General features: G+C 42.6%; 1 protein-coding gene across 1 annotated transcript in view; it reads right to left on the bottom strand.

Annotated features, from left to right (window-relative positions):
• The window catches only part of ARFGEF1 (ARF guanine nucleotide exchange factor 1), a 118,277-nt gene extending 96,683 nt beyond the window's left edge, over positions 1-21,594 (bottom strand). The window contains exons 1-2 of the mRNA XM_070392406.1: positions 21,378-21,594; positions 3,212-3,390 (exon numbers count right to left, since the gene is read on the bottom strand). Coding sequence (XP_070248507.1) covers positions 3,212-3,390; positions 21,378-21,592 — 394 coding nt within the window. The 5' untranslated portion in view covers positions 21,593-21,594. The remainder of the gene's footprint in view (positions 1-3,211; positions 3,391-21,377) is intronic.
• Positions 21,595-22,601: the final 1,007 nt, after the last annotated feature.

The following is a 22,601-nucleotide window of genomic DNA, read 5'->3' as shown; positions in this document are numbered from 1 at the left end:
AACATCCTAAATTCTTTGAAACTAAAAATAGCTCAGCTGTTGTCTCATCTGCCAGCAGATGGCCAGACTATTTTTAATTCAGGATTCTAGAGAGCAGGAATGGAGCAGGCTAAGCTAGGGCAGCCTAGGAGACCTCACTCTGCAGAGTTCATTCAGTGAGCACTACAGAGATGTAGTGGGCAGGTACCAAGAGAGGGCAACCTGGAGCTGTTCTTGGGCCTGCGGATTGCAACAATGTAGGTGTGAAGGTTTCATTCTTTCCTTTTTTAAAAAAAAACTATTCCTTAAAGTCTGAACTTAAGAAAATTTGGTAAAACTTTTAAATAATTTGCATATCCTTTGAAACTTTCATCATTTTTCTTTTTGTGAAAATAAAAGTTCCTTTACTTAGTGTATTTGAGAATGGATTTTGTTTTAATGAGTAAAACCTCCCATAATCTAGATAAAATTTCCTAAAAGCTATACTTTTAACAAAAAAAAGTTTTCTTAATATGCAATGAACTATAATTTCATGAGTATTATTTAGAGAAAACCTTTTATAACTGGTCTTTCTATTAAAAAGTTAATTTTGAATACCAGTGCTCTGAAATCTAATCACACGCCAATAAAATGTTTTTTAAAAACAAGAGGATTAAAAATTTGACAGACTATATATTTCCTTGTTTACTGGCCATCTTCCTTCAGCTCTATGCTAGTGCTCAATAGCATTTGGGAGGGGAGGCGAGATGAATGCAGGCAGGTGTATTTAAAAGGGATATAACAACACCCACCTTTGTACTTCGACCATCCAACTCCTACCTACTTACAACCCAGAGATCAGGGATGACCAAACCAGGCCATTCCAGTTCACTTTTCCATCCTGCTTGATGGCCACACAGATTATCAAGAGACCAAAGTGAGCCTGGCACAGGTCTCAATACTGAAAAGAAAAGGGGAGGTCTATAATAAGTTCCAGGGACAAAGTATATTTCGGTTTACCTTATTGCAAGACAGTGTCCTTTTTGCAAAGATGAAATGGGTTTTTCCTATCAATTTATGTTTCAGTGATAAGGATGACTAGAAGGGAAGAAACCAAGTTCACCAGGGATTAAGTATTGTGAGGCTGCTCAATGAGTTTTGTAGGAGGCTAAATGTAACTGTTATGAAATGTGAGAAAAAGCCTTACACATCTCAAGTAAAGAAAGTACTCTGATGCCTAGCCCCTGCCTGGGTGCTCAGAGTCCTCATAATAAGCTTCTGCCAACAGTATGGAAGGGTAAAAAAGTAAAAACTGGAAAAATCTGGAATAGATAATCCTGGTAAAGCTGGCACACTTACTACCAAGTAGTTCCCATGTCTAGAAATGGAAGGAACCAAACTACGAGCCTCCTAGAGATGTCAATCAAGAGCAGCAGGAATACTCACTGCACAAGTTAAAAGAATAGTGCACCCACATTCATGGTGCATTAGAGGGAATGTAATATTATAATCAATAAGTTCAATATCTATTCTAATTTTACAGAGAAGGAAGTTAAGGCCCAGAGATTTGACTATTCTAAATGCAACATCACTGGGATAAACCCAGGGTCCCAGATTCTACTGCTAGTGAGCTCTCCATTAAAACACCCTTACTTATATTAGCATTTTGGAGAGGATGGGACAAAAAATAAAGAAATAGATAAATGAATATATACATATACATATACACACCAAATTCTGTTTCTTCAGTCTAATACTTACAATTTAGTGTTATTAAAATATATATTCTAATATGGAAAATCTGGTCTCAAAACACACACACTTTAATTTGAATCTCAAATGCTTTATCCTGAAAGTTTTTCACAAACCTGAACATAACAATCCTTTTAAAAATTCTAAAGACCTCTCCTCCCCTCACCACATCCCAATATAGTAATTATTCAAGACCCAGATACAAATTCAACTTTTACCACGGCACAATGTCATCTCATACACCTCAGCTTTTCCTTAGCTGCAAGAACAACAAAAGGTGAACTTCTAATCCAAGGAAGTTCTGAAAGAACTAAAGGTAAGCCCACTATACTGCAGATTCAAAATTTTTAAACGGAATTTCTTTGATGTTTCCCATAGCACCACTTTAAAAGATCCCAAGAGGAAGGGGGCAAAAAACCCAGTGTGGCTTACTAGGGAAGTTAAAAAGTCATCTTCTATTTATTCAATAAATAAAAGGCTGTCTTCACCCTTTAAGTTAGCATGCATTTAAGTTATTCTGCACTTTTTCCCCTTCAAGAATGCTTTTTAAAAAAAAAAAAAAAAAAAAAAGCCCATGTAACAAGCTTAATCTTCTCGTCATTTTGATCTAGTCTATTTCCAGTGCTATAAAATAAAGCGTAAGCATTAGGAATTCATCTTTGTGTTAAATGTCCCCGCCTGTCCTCCAACGATTTCGTCTTTGATGGATGCAACAGATCCATCGCAGTGTCTCCCCTGGAACCATTCCTCCTCGGCCTGCCCTGGCTCTCGGGACTGTGAGGATGTCCGCCTGAACTATACACACACCACCCTACACATCACCGCTCCAGCCGGGGAGCAGCTGCGGGGTCCGGACATGCGGCTGGTGGGCTGTCATTGTCTTCCTCATCTTCCCCATTTCAAACCTCCCCTTCCTTGTCGGGAAAGCCCGCTGACCTAAAGATCCTCCCCCCACCCCCTCTTTTTCATGGCCTCCCCCCTCCCCCCCTTCACCTCTGGTCTTATTCTTCCAGGTCAGCCCAGGCGGCTCCCACATTCCCCTCTGTTCCCCGTGGCGGAGGCTGCTGCCAGCCCCGGCCCGGGACTGTCACCGAGGGAACCGCTCCGGCCCGTCTCCCCCCAGCGCCCGGTCACACCACAAAGTTATTGACACGCACGAGGGAGACGGAGCCCGAGCCCTTCCCACGCCCAGTCCCGACCCACCGGCTCCACCCTGACGAACGCCCGGGCTCAGGAGCAGCAGCTCCCCCTCCGCTGCACCACAAAGGGGGCACCCGGCCGCCCTGCACGACCCCCCGCAAAAGCTCCCCCTCGGCCGCCGGGGTGCCGAGCCCCGCCGCTCCCCGAGCCCCGCGGCGGCCCTGCACCCCCCGCCCCGCACCCCCGCCCCGGCCGCACAGGCAGCCGAGTTACTGTCAACTCCCAGCTCCGGGCGGGCGGCCGGCAGCTCCCCGGGGCGCCCGGGACCCCCTCGCGCCGCCCCGGCCTCCTCCCCGCTCACCGAGCGCCACCTCGCACGCCTTGCGCAGCTGGGAGTGATGCGCCTTCTTCACTTCCTTGTCGGCCAGGATCTTCTCCAGCGCCCGCGTCAGGAACATGTTCTTGGTCTTCTTGCCCTCATACATGGGCGCGGGGACGGGGACGGCGGCGGCGGCGCGGCCCGGGGCTCCCTCCCGGCGGCTGGACGCAGGAGCGGGGGGAGGAAGAGGCGAGAGAAAGGGGTGGAGATGGGGGCGCGGAGGCGTGGAGGGCAGCGGCGGGGGCAGGAAGGGGCGGGCGGCCCGGCCGCGGTGCGGGCCCGGGGCGCGCGGGGCTTCGCCGCCGACCCTGCGAGGCCGCCCCGGCGGGACCTCCGCTCCTCCGGGTCCCGGGGTCGCTTCCCGGCCACCACCAACCCCCGTCACTCGCCCCTCCGGCCTCGGGGGCGGCGGCGAGGGAGCCCAGCCCGGGCGGCGACGGCGGGGGGCCGAGGAGCGAGCCGGCTCAGAGGCCCGGCGCGAGCAGGGCTGCCCTGGCTCCCGAGGGGACGCGCACCCGCCGCGGCCGCGCACCGGCCTCCATCACCGCCGGCCTGCCCCGGCCGCCATGTTGGGAGGAAACGACGCGTCACGCAGCGTCCGAACGGCTGCAGAGGAGGAAGCGCGGCCGTGGCTGGCGCTGGCGCTGCCGCCCAGAGCGCCCGGCGCCGGGAGGCAGGGGGCGGAGGCGGCGCGGAGCCGCAGCGCTACGGCGGCCCGGCGGGGCCTCCCGCCTCCCGCGTTCTCCGGCGGGCGGCGCGGGGCGTGGCGTGTGCCGCGTGGCGGGCGTCCTGCGGCGGCGAGCCGGGCGCGCTGGGCCGCTGGCAGGGGGGCGGCGGCCGCCCTGGGTCCCTTCTGTCCCCCGGGAACTAGGCTCCCGACTCTCCTGCGCCCCCTTCTCGGTCTGGCCGGGGACCCCCTAGCGGAGCGCAGCCCTTCCGCTCCCGGGTCGGGTCGGGTCAGGGACACACCCGCGCGGCCCAGGCTCCGCCGTGCCGTCTGCACCTGCAGCTGCAGCTCGCTCGCTGCTTTGCGTCCCGGCGCACGGAACTAACTAGCTGCGAATCCAGACCTGCGCCCCCGGCTCTGTCAGGAAGGATTCTCTCTGGGAAAGAGCACTGAGCCCAGTCTGGCCGAGATTCGGGGGTGCTGCACTTTTCGTCTCTGCGGAATGCATTGGTGCACTCTAGGTGTCAGATCCCTTCCGAACCGCGTCTCCAGCGAACAGGCGGATGCTCGGTGTCGGGGTGCCCTCCACACCACCATTCCGTCCAGGCTCTGAAAACCAGTTTCAGGATGGAAAAGCTTTCCGTGCAGACAGACTGCCCCAGGCACACAGATGACCGTGTGTCTGCTTTTGGCACCAAAGACTAATTCGAATTTCTGTTTCATCCAGAGCAGAAAAATGATAAAGACTACCATAAAATAGATGCAAGGAATTGGTAAGCTAGGTACACGTCTTTAAGTTCCAAGTCACTGTGTGGCTCTATCCATACTCGTTTCCAAATTGTTAGGGCATGCCTCTCACTGTTCCCATCCATTCCATAGCCCTGACTGTGGACTTGTCCTAAAGTAACGATTCCAACCCAAGAATGGAGAGGCTGTGAAGCGACGAGATTTGAAACAAGAAAAAAAAAAAAGACACCCCAAAAAACCGTGGGAAATAAAAAAATGGAAACTTTCCAGCTGACCCTGCAATTAAAGTAGACAGATTTTTTTAAACTTCGTTGTCCTGAGAGACAAATTCATTAAGTTCATTTTAGAGACTATTTTTAGGTTACCAGAAGTTAGAGTTTACTATAGCAACCATAATGATTTCTATGTACACACTCAGATAATAAAATTATTGAGAGCAAGCTCCATTTCTAATATACCTTTGTTTCTTCATGGGAGTGTTGTACCAGGTACTATTGAAGGTGCCAGCTGATCATCAAATCTATTTGCTCTGCTTCAGTGCAGAGATACATTGTGTTCCTTTGTCTCCCTTGCGGTTAGGTATATAGCATGGCCATCCCTACTGAGCCCATGGGGAAAAGAAATCCACAAGCAATTTCCCATGCTCTTTCCCCATCTATGGCCACATATTAAAGAAGGCAAAGCTCCAAGTTAGAAGGAGCCTGGGTCCTACCACTTAGAGGAGAGCCATCTACCCAGTAAGATTTCTTTGGGACAATGAAGTAAACTCGTGTTATATTTAGCAGCTGGCTTTATCCTAAACAATGCATGCTATTTGTTCATGAATACAGAGATTTCTGAACTGAAAGAGCTCAGAGTCTACTGCACAGCACACCACAATCTAATCATCTTGTCTGCGTACTTGTTTATTGGTTGGTTATGTGTTTCCCTCATAACACCAAGGACATCATTTGTCTATTCACTTCTAGCATCTAGTATAGTCACTGGCATAGAGAAGGTCTTTGATATAAATTTGAATGGGAACTTGGATCACCCAGCCGGCATGGCTCAGTGGTTGAGCGTTGACCTATGAACCGGGAGGTCATGGTTCCATTCCCCGTCAGGGCACATGCCTGGGTTGCAGGCTTGATCCCCAGTGTGGGGTGTGCAGGAGGCACCCGATCAATGACTCTCATCATTGATGTTTCTATCTCTCCTTCTCCCTTCCTCTCTGAAATCAATAAAACTATATTAAAAAAAAAGAAACTTGGATGAATGAAAGACATCGGGCTAAGTCAGGCATGATTCTCGTCCTTGTTGAGTTTATATAGTAGGGAAAATGAAATTAAATAAGTAAATCACTAGTGAGTGAATATATAATTATAAATGTGTTAAGTATGATTTAAGAAGAGAAAAGAGTGCTATGAGGAAATCCACTTTTGGATTCAGGAATGGCTTCCCTAAAAAAAGGAACATTTGAACTGAGCCCTGAAGGAAGAGGAGAAAATAGTCAAACTAAGTCAAGGAAGAACTCTGCAGGCAGTCTCTTGGGTTAGGGGGGAAGCTCAGCAAGTTTCAGAACCCAAAACAAGGCAGTGTAGCTCAAAGTTATCAGGAGGAAATGGTGCCAGGGCGGGCAAAGAGGGAACTAGGAAGCAGATCATATAGAATCTTGTAGGTCATGTTCAGGGGGTTGGGATTTTATCCCAATAGCAATAAAAATCTATTGAAGGACCAAGTAGGGAGTAAAGTGATCAAACTGGTTATGTAAGAGTAGTCCCATTGTTGCGTGGAGAATGGACTGGAAGGGGACAAGAGTGGATGTGGACAGAACAGGCAGGAGGTGATTACAACAGTGAGTGCACCATGGCTTGGGCGGGGGTCCAGGACCACCATGCAAGATCCTGGAGATCATGTTCTGCACAAAGATGGCAGATGAGGCTGAAGTCAAGCCCCAGCATGTGCCCAGGGGAAGGAGTCCTTTTTCCGATTTGCATAAATGTTAGATTGCCCAGTGGTATCTAAGCGATGGCAGTGGAGGTGGAGCAAAGTGGATAGATTTGAGGTATATTATGGTAGCAGAATGAACAGATTTCATAATGAATTGGAGTGAAGATAGGAGAAAGGAAGAGGTCTCAAACAAATGCCCCTTTTCCAATCAGAACCAGTGAATGAATGAGTAGAAATGCTGTTTGTGGAAGATGGCCTATGTTGTTTGTGGGTTAGGAACAAATTTGAGGGTGAGAGTGCAGTTTTCAGTTTTTTAAAAAATAAACTCTTCTAGATATAACCTAACCCTCTCAGAAGGAATGGACTCCATCCTCCTTCCTCCCAGGGGACAATTCCTCCTCCTCCTTTGCTGGGTCTAAGACTTCACCCAAAAGGTGGTTGTGATGGGGGACAGGGGTATGCGCAGCCTTGGGAGGTGGGCACTCTCACCCAACTTGAAATTCAAGGCATTAATTCTGACCAGCCTGGAACAAAAGATAGGACATCAGCTTTATCTCAGTCTTACCCTATTAGCTTTCCAAACATTCCAAGGGAAAGATAGTATCTTTAGTCATTTATTTGCAAGTGAAGGAGAAGAGGTTGGTGGTAGCAGAATCAAGCAATTTTTACACAAAATTTTGAGTATATTTCCCTGTTATTGTAGTTGTTGCTTGGTGCTTATCCAACCTATTTAAATAAAAAAAATCTCAGTATTCACTTGAATTTGATTCATTGCTGTTTTCAAAACATTCAAGTACTATATTTCTGAAATGCCAATCATCCTCCAAATTTTAAAATATATTTTTCTTATAAATGCTTTTCTGGGTCCATTTTTGCCTCTTAGTCTGCAATCTCACCTTTCTATCACTTAATTATCCCTGATCATTTTCCCTTTCATCTGTAACTTTGTATTAGCTGTCTTGACTTTTCTCTTTGGATGAGATTACCACTTTTATTTTAATAGCCTATATAATAAAACCCTAATAAGCAAATCGACCGAATGCCAGAACAACCGGTTGCTATGATGCGCACTGACCACCAGGGGGCAGATGCTCAACACAGGAGCTGCCCCCTGGTGGTCAGTGCACTCCCACGGGGGGGGGGGGGGGGGGGGGCGGGGGGGACGGGTGCTGCTCAGCCAGAAGCCCAGCAAGCGCAGCAGTGGTGGCAGGAGCCTCTCCCACCTCCCAGCAGTTGGACATACCCCCTCCAGGGCTTCCAGATTGCTAGAGGGTGCAGACCATGCTGAGAGACACACACCCCCGTGCATGAATTTTGTGCACTGGGCCTCTAGTTAAACAAGAAAAGACTCCAACCTGGGTTTTAGCATCTTGTTTGGTGTACTTTGTCATCATCCTTTGAAACACAGATGTAAGTTCAGTGTCGTAAATAGAGATATAAATTCAGTGTAACATGAAAATTATATAAAATCTGAATAAAATTTTAATCTGAGTAGATCTGATTGATGTTATAAGCCAATATAAGTTAACATAAAGATAGCATCATGTTCACTTGACTAAAAAAACCCCAGCCTAATGCTTCCAGTAGTCTTCCATATTATCTTTCATATCTCTCAGTTCTATTAGCTTTCCAAACATTCCAAAATCTGACCCTTCCTTGACTTTCTAATTTCTCAATAATAATTATCATTTATACAGAGCTTATTATGAGCCAGACGCAGTAACCCAAATGAAGACATTTCCATTATTATCCCTAATTTATAGATGAAGAAACAGACAGAGAATTTAGGTAACTTTCCCAAGTCATACAATTAATAAGTGGTAGAGCCAGGATTACAATTTGGAAAGTCGGGTTCCAGAGCACATACTTTAAACAACTGAATTATACTGCCTCTCCAAATAGTCTTTTCTTGTAACCTCCTTCCCTGCCTACTCCCTCCTCCCTTGAAATCCACAAGCAGGAACTCAAATTTAAGGCCATTCCTCCTCCTCTCTTCTTTTCTCCATATATCCATACAGACACCAAGCTTTTCTGCACCTGCATGCCTTTATCTTTCAGCAATCCAGAGCATCCACCAACCACCACCTATCTTCCGTTTGCTCTCCCCAAAGGATTCCCAACCTTCAAAACCTTCTTGAAATTCATCTCCTAAGTTTTCTTCTACCTCCAACAGCATCAATCCCTCCCTTCTCTATGCTTCTATAGCATCATCTCTTACACCTAATTGTATATCCACAGTAAGTGTTTAATCAGACTGCAGATTTTTGAAGACCAGAGACATAAGATAAAGCAGGCCACTTAGGAGAAGATGGGAAAGACTGACTAAACAGAGAAACATCAGTTTTGCTAAGACCACAATAAAGACATGACGAATATAAGAAAGGCCATCTCCAAAGTTAAGTCAAGTGTGCTTTTTTGCTTTTCATGTGAAGAGGCTTGTAAGCCAATTTGAAATTCCTCTTTTATCAGGTCTGCTTGTTTTCATCTTGCTTATTGAGGAAATAAGTGAGTAAAGTGCGTCTTCAAACTCAGAGGTCCTGCTCCTTTGGCAGGAAAAGTATCAATACCTTGGACAGGGTAGACAGAGCCAGAGCATGATAGATTAAAGAATTTCATTTAAAAAGAAAGCATAAGAGGAGCAAGCAAATTTTTTTATTGAATAAGGGACTATATTGTAGTTTTCTTTTTATCATTGAAGTGATTTTTTTTTAAATTAGAATGTTGCAAAAAAAAAATTGAGCCAGAAGTTGGAGGTAATAGATTTTCCAAGAATTTTATATCAAGTGTTAATGTCTTACAGAATAATAAACCTGAAAGCATAAGCACTTAAATTTCCTTAAAATCTTCAAGTTATATCATTTTCTAGGGTTGTAGAAAATAATTTCTTTCAGTCCATGTTACTATTCTCTTCTTTATATATTGTTACAATTTTTCCTATATAATTATACTACTGATAGCTATTACTTGCTAGGTACTTACTTTGTATGATACCCTTTACAAGCATTATCTCATTTAATCCTTAAAACAACTCAGTCATGTATATGTTATTATTTCTCTTTTACAAATGAGGAAAAATAATTAGGGATGTTAATTGCCCAAGGTTACAAAACCAAATATAAATATAAGTTTGTCACTTGCTAAAGTTCACGTATGCTTTTAACCATTGATCTATCCTGTCCTTCTCAGTCACGTATTTCTACATCCATTTGAAAATGCACTTTCACCAATATTGTACCATAATCATTTTAAACTATTCTCAACAACTAGTACACTGAGCTGAGTGTTAAATATTGATGGCTATGTAGGCATTACATTTTTGGAAGTCAGGTTTTTTTAAAAAAATTAAAATTGGAAAGTTTTGTTAAAAGCCTGCCTTTTAAAGAAATTGAATTATAGTTTAAAAATTCCAGAAGAAAATCTCTAGGCCCTGGTGGTTTTACTAGTGAATTCTACCAAGCATTTAAAGAAGAAAAACACCAATACCATGTCTTTCAGAAAATAGAAGCGAAGGGAACATTTGTCAACTTACTTTATGAGACCAGCATAACCATGAAACCCAAATGAGATAAAGACAGTACAAAAAAGAGAACATAGAACATAGATGTAAAAATCCTCAACAAAATATTGGGAAATAAAATTCAGCAATATATAAAATAATAAGACACCACAACAAATGGGAAGAGAGGGTCATCTTGGGAATGCAGGCTGGCTCAATATTGGAAAATCAAGCAATGTAACTGACCACACTGACATACTCAAAGATATAAAGTACATGATCATAAATTGATGAGGAAGAAGCATTTGACAATATTCAGTGTTTATTCAAGATAAAAGCTCTCAGGAAACATCCTCAACCTGATTAAGAACATCTTCAAAAGAAACATCAAGAGGCAACATATTGTGGAAACATTCAATGGTGAAAAACTGGAAGTTAAGATGAGAAACAAGGCCTGGATATCCCTTCTCACTACTCCCATTCAATATAATACTGAAGGTCTTAGCCAGTACAATTAGGCGAGGGAAAGAAAAGGCACACAGACTGGAATGGGAGAAGCAGACTGTCCTTACTCACAGCCAACGTAATTATCTATGTAGAAAATCCAAGGCATCTACAAAAACAAAACTAATAAAAAACAGGCTCTGTCTAGGTAGCTTAGTTGGTTAGAATGTCGTCCTGATATGCCAAGGTTTCAGGTTCAATCCCAGGTCAGGACACATACAAGAATCAACTAATGAATGCATAAATAAGTGAAACAACAAAAATTGATGTCTCTCTCTCTCTCTCTCTCTCTCTCTCTCTCTCATTAAATAAAAATTAAATTACAAAACAAAACCAAAAAACCTCCAAAATTCCTAGAACTTATGATTGACTTTAGCAAGGTCAGAATACAAAGCCAATGCGTATTTTTTTTGTATTTGTATAAATTATGAATGTACAATCAGAAACCAAAAATTTAAAAATACCACTTACAATAGAGCCCAGAAATACCTGTAAATCTAACAAAACATATGTAGAATTCTATACTAAAAGCCAGAAAATGCTAATGAAAGAACTTAAAGAAGACCTAAATAAATGGAGAGATATATCATGTTCTATCCTTCTAATCATGGACTAGTTTACATTGTAAAAATGTCAACTGATCTTACAGGTTTAGCACAATTCTAATTCTGTAGTTATAAAGAAGCTGATTCCAGCCTAGGCCTCAGAGCTGGAGTCGGGCCTCAGAGCTAAAGCTGGCTCTCATCTCCAGTGACAGCTATAGAAGGTAAATAAATCCCAGAATTAAAAAAAAAAAAAAAAAAAAAAAAAAAAAAAAAAAAAAGAAGCTGATTCTAAAATCTATATGGAAAGGCAATGTAACAAGTTTTTTAAAAAAGAATAAAATTGATGAATCAATACTCAATATTAGCTTTAATATAAAGTTGTGATAAGACATATAGTATTGGTTTAGGGATAGTCAAATAGATCATAGAACAGAATAGAAAGTCCAGATATAGGTCCATAGAAATGTAGCTAATTGATTTTTTGACAAAGATTCAAAGGCAATTTAGGGTGAGAAAGGATAGTCTTTTCAGGAAATAGTGTTGAAACAATTAGAAACCCATATGTTAAAAAACAGCAATAATCCAGCCTCAACCCAAATATAAAAATGAACTCATATAAGACCTAAAAATAAAAATGAACTCAAAGTAAGTTGTAGGTCTAAATGTAAAATGGAAAGCTATAAAATTTTCAGAAATAAGCATAGGATAAAATCTTCACGAGCTGCGGTTAGGTGGAACTTGCTAGTCATGACATCAAAAGCATAATCCATAAAAGAAAAATATCCATAAATTAGACTTCATAAAATGTAAAACTTTTGTTCTGTGAAAGACACTATTAAGCGAATAAGAAGACAAGGTACAAAATGAGATAAAGTATTTGAAAATCACATATCTGAGAATTTGAGTGTGTTCAGAATATGTATATTTTAAATTCTCAACTTGTGTTCATGTATATTTATGGAAATTCTATTCATGCTCACTAAAAACGGGGAACAACTTCTATGTCTTTCATTGAGTAAATGAATGAATAAATAATGGTACATCTATACAACAGAATAATATTCAGTAACCCCAAAAAACAAATTATTGATAAATGCAACAACTTGGATGAATCACAAAAATGTTATGCTGAGTGAAACAAGCCAGTCTCAAAGGTCTGATGACCCATTTCCATGGCATCCTCAAAAAGGCAAAACTATAGGGACAAAACATATCAGTTGTCATCTGCTGCTGCATGTGGAGGTAGGAAGTGTCACAAGAGATAACACAGGGAAAGTTTTTATGGGGAGGACTGGTGGAAATGTCCTTTATCCTGATCATAGTGAATTTATACATACGTGTGTTCAAATTGCTACATCTGCTCACAGGAAAAAGTCAATTTTACTCCATGCTGCTTTTTAAGAAACCTTCTACTTTTAACAATACCAACTACCAATTTTTTTCTCTATGAGGGTGCTAAATCAGAACCCACTGGATATAAGGTAAAGATGACCGATTCTGGAGATTTTTAGGTAAGTGAGAGAAATATAGATTTGCTATTTTAAGCAGTAGAAAAATATAAGAGTATTGGGAGAAGGAGGGTCTGGTTAGTAAAGAGGCTAAATCATCCAGATTGGCCATGAATGGAACTAGATAATTATACAAGATTCCACTCAGCTATAAGCAAGCAAGACTCTTGAAGTGCATAAAGAATTCTACTTTAGTAATTTACATTTTTTAAATTCTCCATGAACACTTACATACTTTCAAAGCTTTTTAGTGATTTACCACTGTTTCAACCTGAAAGAATTTCTGTAATTCCCTACCACACCATTCATAATCCCAAGGGAATCTCTTACACGCTGGAAAATGTGAACAGTGTTTTCTTTAAAAACAACAGCCGGTGTGGCTAGTGGTTGAGTGTCAACCTATGAACTAGGAGGTCATGGTTGGATTCTGCAGCCGATCGATCATTCTCTCTATCACTGATGTTTCTATCTCGCACTCCCTCTCCCTTCCTCTCTGAAATCAATAAAAATATATTTTAAAAAAGAATAAATTTCTCATTGCACACATTTGTCTGATTTTTTTCTTCACAAAAAGAATATCTAAAGTGTGTAGGATGCTTAAAATACTCGAATACCTTGCTATTCACAGTATTGTTCGAGTACCAGTAGCAGTGGAAGCTGGTTAGAAATGCAGAATCCTTGTACCCTATCCCAGACCCTCCAAACCAGAATCAGCACTTTAGCAAGATCCCCCATGGCAATTTATGTGTGAGAAGTACTCCTTCAATAGGCATGATGGAGCTGGATGAAGATAGTGCCAATACCTGTGAGATATTAGGAACATTGCTGTTATATCAGGGTACAGAGAGAAAGGTCACTGAGCAGGCTTTGGTAAAGTTTGTTAAAGAACCAAAGGGAATCTTAGAAAAAAACCCTAGAAGGTAAAGTCAAAGGGAAATCCTACCTCCTGGGTGTAAACAAGATTGCAATACATTTCTATTTAATCTGTACGAACAAAATTATCATTGGAGACTTCCCAAAAGATCCCTTCATTAACTGTTTCAAAAGCTAAGTCCAAATAAAATAAAACTCTTGACAAACATCTATCCACTTTCAATCAAGTCTCCTTGCCTCTGGCTTTATGCCTCATCCCACCACCATTGAGCCAACAGCAAGAATGTTTCTTCTGAAATGGAAGCAAAATCATGTCGCTGCTGCATTGGACACCTTCCAGTGACTGCTCATTTTACTCAGGGTAAGAGCCAGAGCCCTAACGCAGTCCTGCAAGATGATGCAACGCACCTGCCTCCACAGTTACTCAACTACTCTCTTGGTTTGCTCAGTTCCAGCCACTGAGGCCTCCTTGCTATTTCCTGAACTTGTCAAGCATGCTCTGCTTCCAGATCTTTGCATGTGTTCCTTCTGCCTAAGATCCTTCCCCTTCAGGTCTCTGCTCAAGGGTCATCTGCTAAGTAAGGCCTTCCCTGACCACGCTACATAGAATGGCCTTCCTCTACTCTCTCTTCTCTCTCATCCCTCCTGGGCCTCCCCATCCCTCTGCTTTTTCCCCCATAGCACTGATCACCATTTCTCACACTATTATTTTGATTTTGACGATTTGTTTCTCCCTCTCTAGAATATAAGCTCCTCACAGGTTGGGATTTTATTTTTATTATTGCTGTATCTCTAGTACCTAAAAAAGGGATAGTCGTCGAATGAATGAATGAGTGAATGCTTCTGCCTTAGTCTACTCAGGCTAATATGGCGAAATACCATAGATTGAGTTGATTGAACAACAGAAATATATTTCTCAAGTTTTTTTAGGAAGCTAGAAGTCCAAGATCATGGTGCTGGCTGGTTTGGTTTCTGGTTCGGACCTGGCTTATACATTTATCTCTAGTCACATTGGGAGTTGGGGCTTCAAAATATGAATTTTGGGGACACACAATTCAGTCCATAGCAGATCCCATAACTAGTTCACTCATACCATCATCAAGAAAATTGCCCCCTTAGGCTGCATTAAAAATTCTTACCCCATTCAAGGCTGCATTTAGTATCTATTCTGACGTAATTTCCCCTGAATAAAAATGCCACAGTCAGATGTCATTTGATGTGATTTTCCCTGGGTTTGTATACAGGTGGCTCTGGACATGAAGAGGTCTCTCACAGTCAACAGTCAGATGTCCCTGAACACATATTTTTAAATATTAAGAAAAAAACCCAGAATTCAGGTTATTTATTGTAGTTAATTCTCAGTTCCTTATCTTCCTTGATTTGTTAACTTGAATGAAATATTAATCTATAAAATAAAGTAATTGAAGCTACTCTGAAATGCTACATGTCTACATGACATAGTACAGAAATCTTTCCTGTTTGCCAATTGCTTCTGCAGTTGTGTATTAAGAAGAACTCATAAAACATATAAACTTAAGTAAACTTTGCCTCTGTTCTCGGATTGTAAACCTCCTTACCATAGGAATTGGTTTTCAACTGGTCACTAGACTTATCTTTGGGCAAGTTTCAACACACAGATGCCCAGACTGACAAGACTCTTTCCCTGACCAAACTCTAGTCTGACTCCTCCAACTTCTCTTCTCAACTAGTCCTCAACCTTGGCCTGTAAAAACCACAGAGACTGCCCCGGGTGGGTGACTCAGTGTTTGAACGTTGACCTATGAACCAGGAGGTCACGGTTCGATTTCAGGTCAGGGCACATGCCCGGTTGCAGCTTGATCCCTGGTGGGGGAGTATGCTGAAGGCAGCCAATCAATGATTCTTTCTCATCATTGAGGCTTCTATCTCTCCCTTTCCCTTCCTCTCTGAAATCAATAAAAATATATTTAAAAACAAACACCCAAAAAACCCCCATAGACTCTCCGAATAAATAATTTCATTCACCCCCTGCTTGGTTTCTAATAGCTGAAGCCTGAGTCCCTAGGGTACCACCAGCCCCTTAAATTCCTGCCCGAGAAAGCTCAAGGCTGCCAGGAGAGTGTATTGTTTGTTCCAGCCAAAACCTGGTGAGAGGCAGAGAGGCCCCTAAATGGCCTCTTAGAAGACTTACTTTAGAAAGTTGCAATTATAAATCCATTCCCTGCTCCTTTGAGATGCAAATCTCTACTGCCCAGACTGGCTTCTCCAGAATATCAAGGATTTTTTCTTTAAAATGCAAATATATATTTTTATCTTTATTGTTGAAAGTATTACATAAGTCCCCCTTTTTACTCCTTCCAGCCCAGCCCAGCTCCCAACCCCCCATTGTCTGTGTCTACTGGTTACACAGATATGCATTCAGGTACATTGGTTCATCTCTTCCCACCCTCCCTCAAGGAGCTACTTCTCCCTCCCAGTCCCAGTGGGAGAGGAGGGCTTGACCTTAGTGGGTGCAGAGCTCTAACCTGCACCACTGCCAATTTTAAAAGATATAAGTTTGTTCCTCCTTAGAATTAGTGTCAATTAACAAACCCAGATGGCCTAGTCACATGGACCCTTAACACTCTCCAGTCTCTTCCTTGGCATACTCCACTTTAAGAAGTCTCTGGCCATTTGTTTTGACCAAGTTGACTTTACACTGGGCTCTCTTTCCTATTGCAATAGCTATTATTGAATAAACATTTACTCACACTTCTTTAACCAGATTTATTCGTCTTTGACCAGACCAAGCCCAGAGATTCTGTTTCAGTGGATCTAGGGTGAGGCATAGGTATCAGGATTTTTTAAAACCTCCAAAGAAGTGTCTTGCAAGTAACCGCTCTCCAGCAGTGGTTCTCAAAGTGGGGTCTCTGGGCCAATGGTATTATCATCACCTGGGAACATGTTAGGAAGGCAAATGCGAAGTCCTGAAGGGGTTCGGAAGGAGCCTTCCCAAAACCTGCCACATAGGCATGTGCATTATTGTGAGCTGAGGCAATCAAGACCAGATTAAAAATTTTTTACTTCTCCCTTAATCGCCCAAAAGAATTTAGATGAGGGCCTGGCCCCCAAAAGAGAGCTATACCCAGAAATAACCATAAAGAGTGTGGGCCAGGTAATGGGTAGCCTGGGGGAGCTTGGCAGCACCGGAAGGTAAAAATCCTCTCAGTGCCCTACTGTCCCTGCAAATGTTTGCTCTTCCCATTTCTTGAAAATTATCTTTCTCTGCATTGAAGTCTCAGACTCCTACTCTCTTCTCCTTGGCTCAGGATGGCACATAAGCCTCAATTGCCTAACTGCCTGTGGGTCTCCCATTCTTACGGAGGCTCCTTATGTATGTACAGTGGGGCCTTGACTTACGAGTGTCCCGACTAACGAGTTTTTTGAGATACCAGCTGTCTCTCGGCTGATTTTTTGCATTGAGTTGATAGAGTAATTTGAGTTAACGAGCTCCTTAACAAGCTCGGTCTTGGAACAAATTAAACTCGTAAGTCAAGGCCCCACTGTAATTAATTTCTCTCCCCTGTGAACCTGCTTATGTCAATTTAATTTTTAGACCAGCCATGCTCCAAACCTACTGAATGTGAGACTCTGGGGGGAGGCCCAGCAGTTTGTGTTTCAACAACAGCTCGTGGTGATGCTGATGGACTAAAGTTGGAGCACTCTTGCTGTAGGGGGTTTAATTTGCTCCACGAACTATAATTAGGACTTGGTTAGTTAACTGTGACTGGGAGCCTTGTTATGCCCATAAACATTAACCTGAAGAATGTGTCTGCAAAATTTCCTGCTTCATTCCTTCCTTCTCCTTTTTCCCCATTGTTTTCTCTAAAATGAGAGTTAGAAGGATCTTGGTTCACCAACACTCTTGGAAACCTTCATTAATTTTTTTTTTTTTTTAATCCTCACCCGAAGATCTTTTTCCATTGATTTTTAGAGAGAGTGGAAGGAGGGGGAGAAACAGAGAAACATTGATGTAAGAGAGAGACATGGATTGGTTGCCTCCCATACATGCCCCAAACCAGGGCCAGGAATCGAGCCTGCAACCAAGGTACATGCCCTCCTTGACCAGAATCAAATGCGGACCCTTTAGTCCTCTGGCAAACCAGCTAGGGCTAATAATGGAAGTAATAACAATTTCTAAATGACAATGACAAAATTGACCATTGAAAAGGGTGAGTAGAATGTAGAGCTCATAAAATGGATTCTCATCCTCTTCCCTTTAAAAATTGCTATATATCCTAAAATGTGCCTTTTGGCTAACATTTTTATAACTGAGTATATGTGTTTCAGAGAGAAGACTAGGAGAGAAAAATGATGATGTTTTTATGTGGTAGGTATTTATATATTGCTGCTTCTTTCTACTTTTATAGTTAAAGATTAAGTATGTCTGATTCTAGGATATATAGTGCCAGGCCTTTGTGAGATTCTTCCTTCTCACTACCAGAGAGGAGGAGGCATGGAGGGGTGCTCACAATCATTCCTTCCTGTTGGAGGAGAGAAGGTCCTTGAGAGAGGGAAGAGGACATTTTTTCTATTTTCTGCTCTAGCCAGTGACAGACAGTTATGGCTCTTTTAATTGCTTTATCTCATTTGCAAATGGAAAAACACATTCCACAGAAAGAATTCTCTGATTCTGGAAACACCTGTTTCAGAAAAAAAAATGCTATGAGAAAGCTTTATTTTGGGCTTTATAGTCTCTTGTTTTTCTAAGTTAAATAGCATTGCAAAATACAGGATATGGTAAGTGAAAAAAATGTACAAGAGAGATACGAGAGAGAGAGAGAGATCTTTCAAAGCAGAGATGATAACCCTTAATTTTAGAAACAAATACTTTTTGCCAAAAGAGATCTCTTTGTATTTCTTACATTAGGATTTTCATTCTGTAAACATGTACTAGTTTCTAGAGTCTTGCCTTACTTAGTGGCAAATTGACTATATAATTTGGGAAGATGCCATTTCTGAAAGGCATCAACAATTTCTTTCTTCTAAGAATTATCAGGCCCACTTCCTCTTCAAACAACCAAAAGCATTTGAGGGGAATTTTAGTTTTTATTTAAAGCTTCTTTTAATGGGCTTTGAAACTCTTTAATAACTACCCACAAATCTCAAATCTCAACTGCCATTGCCTGGATTGTATGAGCATTAGAGCTAACAGGTTAAACCAGTCTTCCAGAGTCTGTCCCATCTCCCCGCCTCCCCTGCCCTCCAACGTGTTCTGAGACAAAGGTGAGTTCAGCTGGGAGGGGTGGGATGGTCTTGAGTCATTTCCCTGTACTTCCTCTCCAGTGACATTATCTACTACTCCACCTTGAAATCCTAGAGCCATTTCTACAAGATTCATTACTCCACTTCATTGAGCAACTGGTCCTGGTAGCTGAAGGCTTAAAAAAAAAAAAAAAGAATAGTAGCAGCAAGCAACAATTTTATTAGCAATATTTTAACTCCAGTCTGAGCCACACCTGTGAACTTAGTATATTAAGAATGGTGGGCCCTAACAGGTTTGGCTCAGTGGATAGCGTCGGCCTGCGGACTGAAGGGTCCCAGGTTCAATTCCAGTCAAGGGCATGTACCTTGGTTACGGGCACATCCCCAGTGGGGGGTGTGCGGGAGGCAGCTGATCGATGTTTCTCTCTCATCGATGTTTCTGGCTCTCTATCCCTCTCCCTTCCTCTCTGTAAAAAATCAATAAAATATATATATATTTTTAAAAGAATGGTGGGCCTGGCCGGTGTGGCTCAGTGGTTGAGCATCAACCTATGAACCAGAAAGTTACAGTTCGATTTCTTGTAGGGATACATGCTTGAATTGTGGGCTTGATCCTCAGAGGGGAGCGTCCAAGAGGCAGCCGATCAATGATTCTCTCATCATTGATATTTCTATCTGTCCCTCTCTGAAATAAAAATTTTTAAAAAAGAAATACTTTAAAAAAAAAAGAGTGGTGGTAGTGTGGAGAGAAAACTAAACTTTTGAAATCTCGTGGTGATTCTGCCAAAATTCATGGCAAGAAGAAATGGAGAAGAAATCTTTGACCTGTAACTTAACATATGTGTATGTTGTATTTGTACACACTACCTGCTTGCCTGCCTTTCATAAGGCCCTACATGCGACACTTCCTGGGTGCAGGAGAATAAGGTACCCATCTTCAAAAATCTGACAATGGGGTTAGAAGGGAGGAGGCACACACGTAAACCAGTAACTAACTGGGGAGCAGGATGAAATAAGTAATAACACAGAGATTCACGCACAGAGCTAAGGGAGCAAAGAGGCAAGAGTGGCCAACCATGGTTCTTGCTTGAAGGGAGTTCTATGCAGCAGCCTCTGGGAGTTAAGGGAGATCCCGGGTTCAAATAAACACACTCAGATGAGAAAGCAAGACTCGAATGGAATGGATTCAATAATATAACATACACGAAAGTCCTGGGCACATATTTTCAATTATTGTTTCAAAAACTAGTTGGCAGTTCAGTTGAGCCCTGAAGGATAAAACAAATGGAATTCGAGGAGAAGGGTTTTTCCAGGCGGAGGGAGCGGCCTGAAGATGGAGAGGTGACATTTGAGGCTCAGGAGGGAAATGGGAACAAAGGGCTGATGGCGTGCTTCCAGCAACAGGTGCCTGGATTGAGAAAACAGGACCTGGGAGTCATGTTAGACTAAGTCCTGGGAGCCTTGTGTAAGTAACGTGCCGTGGGGTTAGGAGAAAACAAAGAGAACTGAGGTCATTTTACCTCCCCCTTCAGACATAGCACCAGCCTTTTTCTGGTCTATTTCTGATTTAAAAAAAAACTACAAGAGGAGAGTAAGGAAATTCACATGTTGCAACAAACAAGGACATGTTTGTGGCTCCCTAGTGTCCTAATTAAGGAATTGTGAAATAGTCCATTGCCTCTGCCCCCACCACTCCTCTCGTACCCCGTGCCACCACCATCTTTTTCACGGGAACCAACAGCATTAACTCCACCTCCCCCTGCCTGACAATCTCCCTCCCCCACCATCTCCGAAGCCAGAGTCACCACCACGGCCACAAGCACAGCAGAGGAAGCTCCTGCTAGCGATGCCTCGGACCGTGTTGCACACTGTCCTGCCCGAGAATGCCACGCTTTGTCCGTGGAGAGAATACGTGTCAGCTGAGGGAGCCAGATGGTGCCTCTTACTCTGCAGGGCCTCCATAAATACCTATCAGCTGGAGTTTCCATTGGTTAGGAGCTCTTGATTAAAACAAACTACCGCTTTTTGCTGCGTGACTGTTCCTATGTCAATTTTCTCAATAAACGACATTAAGAATTTTAAGGAGCAATTTTGGTGTGAACAGTTTTGAGTCTAAATGCTGAAAAATTTCTACCACAGCCCTCATTACTATTTTCATACTATTTGAAAAAATGATAAAGGCGAAATTTTCCTAATTATAAAGGGAAGGCACATACATTACATAAAACTTGGACACTATCACACCCTCTCCCTTTCAAAGCGTCCTTACACGCCCCCCACCCAAAAAAAAACCCCACAAAAACCCAATAACCAGACCATCCGTTAGTTTCCTAGTGTTGCTATAACACATTACCACAAATTAGAGCCGTAAAAAAACTTGGTACCTTACAGTTCTGGAGCTCAGAAGTCTGATGTGCCAGTCTCGAGGGGCTAAAATTAAGGTGTCAACAGGCTGCGTTCATTCTGGTAGGTCTAGGGGAGAATGTGGTTCTTCGCCTTTTCCAGCGAACCGAGGCAGCCCACATCCTTTGGCTCGTCCCCTTCCTCCAGCAAAACCAGCACCTTCACCTCTCTCTGGTCATCCCTCCATACCCACATCTCCCTCCGACCCTCCCGCTTCCACTTTTAAGGACCCTTGAAATTACATTGGGCTCACCTGCATGGCCCAGGATCCTCTACTTGCTGATCAGCATCTGCAGCCTGAATTCCTCTTGCCACGTAATGTAGCACATTCACAGGTTCTGGGAGTAAGACGTGGTCATCTGGGGAGGTTGTGGTCATCATTCTCTCACACCCATCATCTCCAGACTCAGAAACGGTAATCAGAAACACTTTATTATATGACTTTCTAGTCTTTTTTTCAGTGTACATAAATGCAAATATCTACTACATGTAATAGGCTGCTTCCCATTTTAAAGTGGAATAATGACTGTGTGGGGAACGGAGTTTTCTGCGTAACTAGACTATTGTTTTAGTTTTCTGAGTAGTGTGTAGGTCATTCCCTACTGTGAGCTCAGTTTATAATCAATAAAGCTACTTTGTAATAAGTAAATACTGGAGAGTCAATAAAGGTGCCCTACCTGTTCCCTTTCCCCCATTCAGATGCACTAGAAGTGGAGTGAATATATTAGTGCGTGTTGACTTAAGAGTTGGCAGGATTTGGCAAGAAAGTTTTAAAACTTCCGTCTGGGAAGAATCAGGGTTGTTCCAATGAAAACAGGAGCCATTGGCAGTAGTGAAACCTGGATGTGTTCACACCTGTAACACAAGCTTGTATTCATCACGCTTCAGCCCCCTGAGTTCTGTGAAAAGGAGAACTTGCTTATACAGTGGGGCCTTGACTTACGAGTTTAATTTGTTCCGAGACCGAGCTCGTTAAGGAGCTCGTTAACTCAAATTACTCTATCAACTCAATGCAAAAAATCAGCCGAGAGACAGCTGGTATCTCAAAAAACTCGTTAGTTGGGACACTTGTAAGTCAAGGCCCCACTGTACACATATTCTACTAATTTATGTCTGGGCAACTACTTCCTTCTTCCTGCAGTGCCCTAACATTACACAAATATAAAGAATAATACTCTCGATATCAGATATTTTTCTCCTGGCAGGTCACTCATGAGTCACCACCACCGATTTGTATAGCATTGTCCTCACAGACCATTCTCTAGGTGGGGAGTTGAAAGCAATATAGCAGTTCATGCTCTAAAGAAATTTCAAAATGGCAAAATCTGTTTGAGTAATCAAGTGAAATCAAGAAAACCACACGGAGTTTACTTTGAGTAACCTAATTACAACGGCAAAGAATGTGCTGTTTATTTATAGAGTGCCTTTCCCCCAAAGACAGTAAATTACTAAATTACTATGTTGTCTCTTAAAACAT

Source organism: Myotis yumanensis, unplaced genomic scaffold, assembly GCF_028538775.1.
Source record: "Myotis yumanensis isolate MYYU_CA2020_CCGP unplaced genomic scaffold, mMyoYum1.0.hap1 SCAF_15, whole genome shotgun sequence".
NCBI lineage: Eukaryota > Metazoa > Chordata > Mammalia > Chiroptera > Vespertilionidae > Myotis > Myotis yumanensis.
This window is presented reverse-complemented; position numbering and strand designations above follow the sequence as displayed.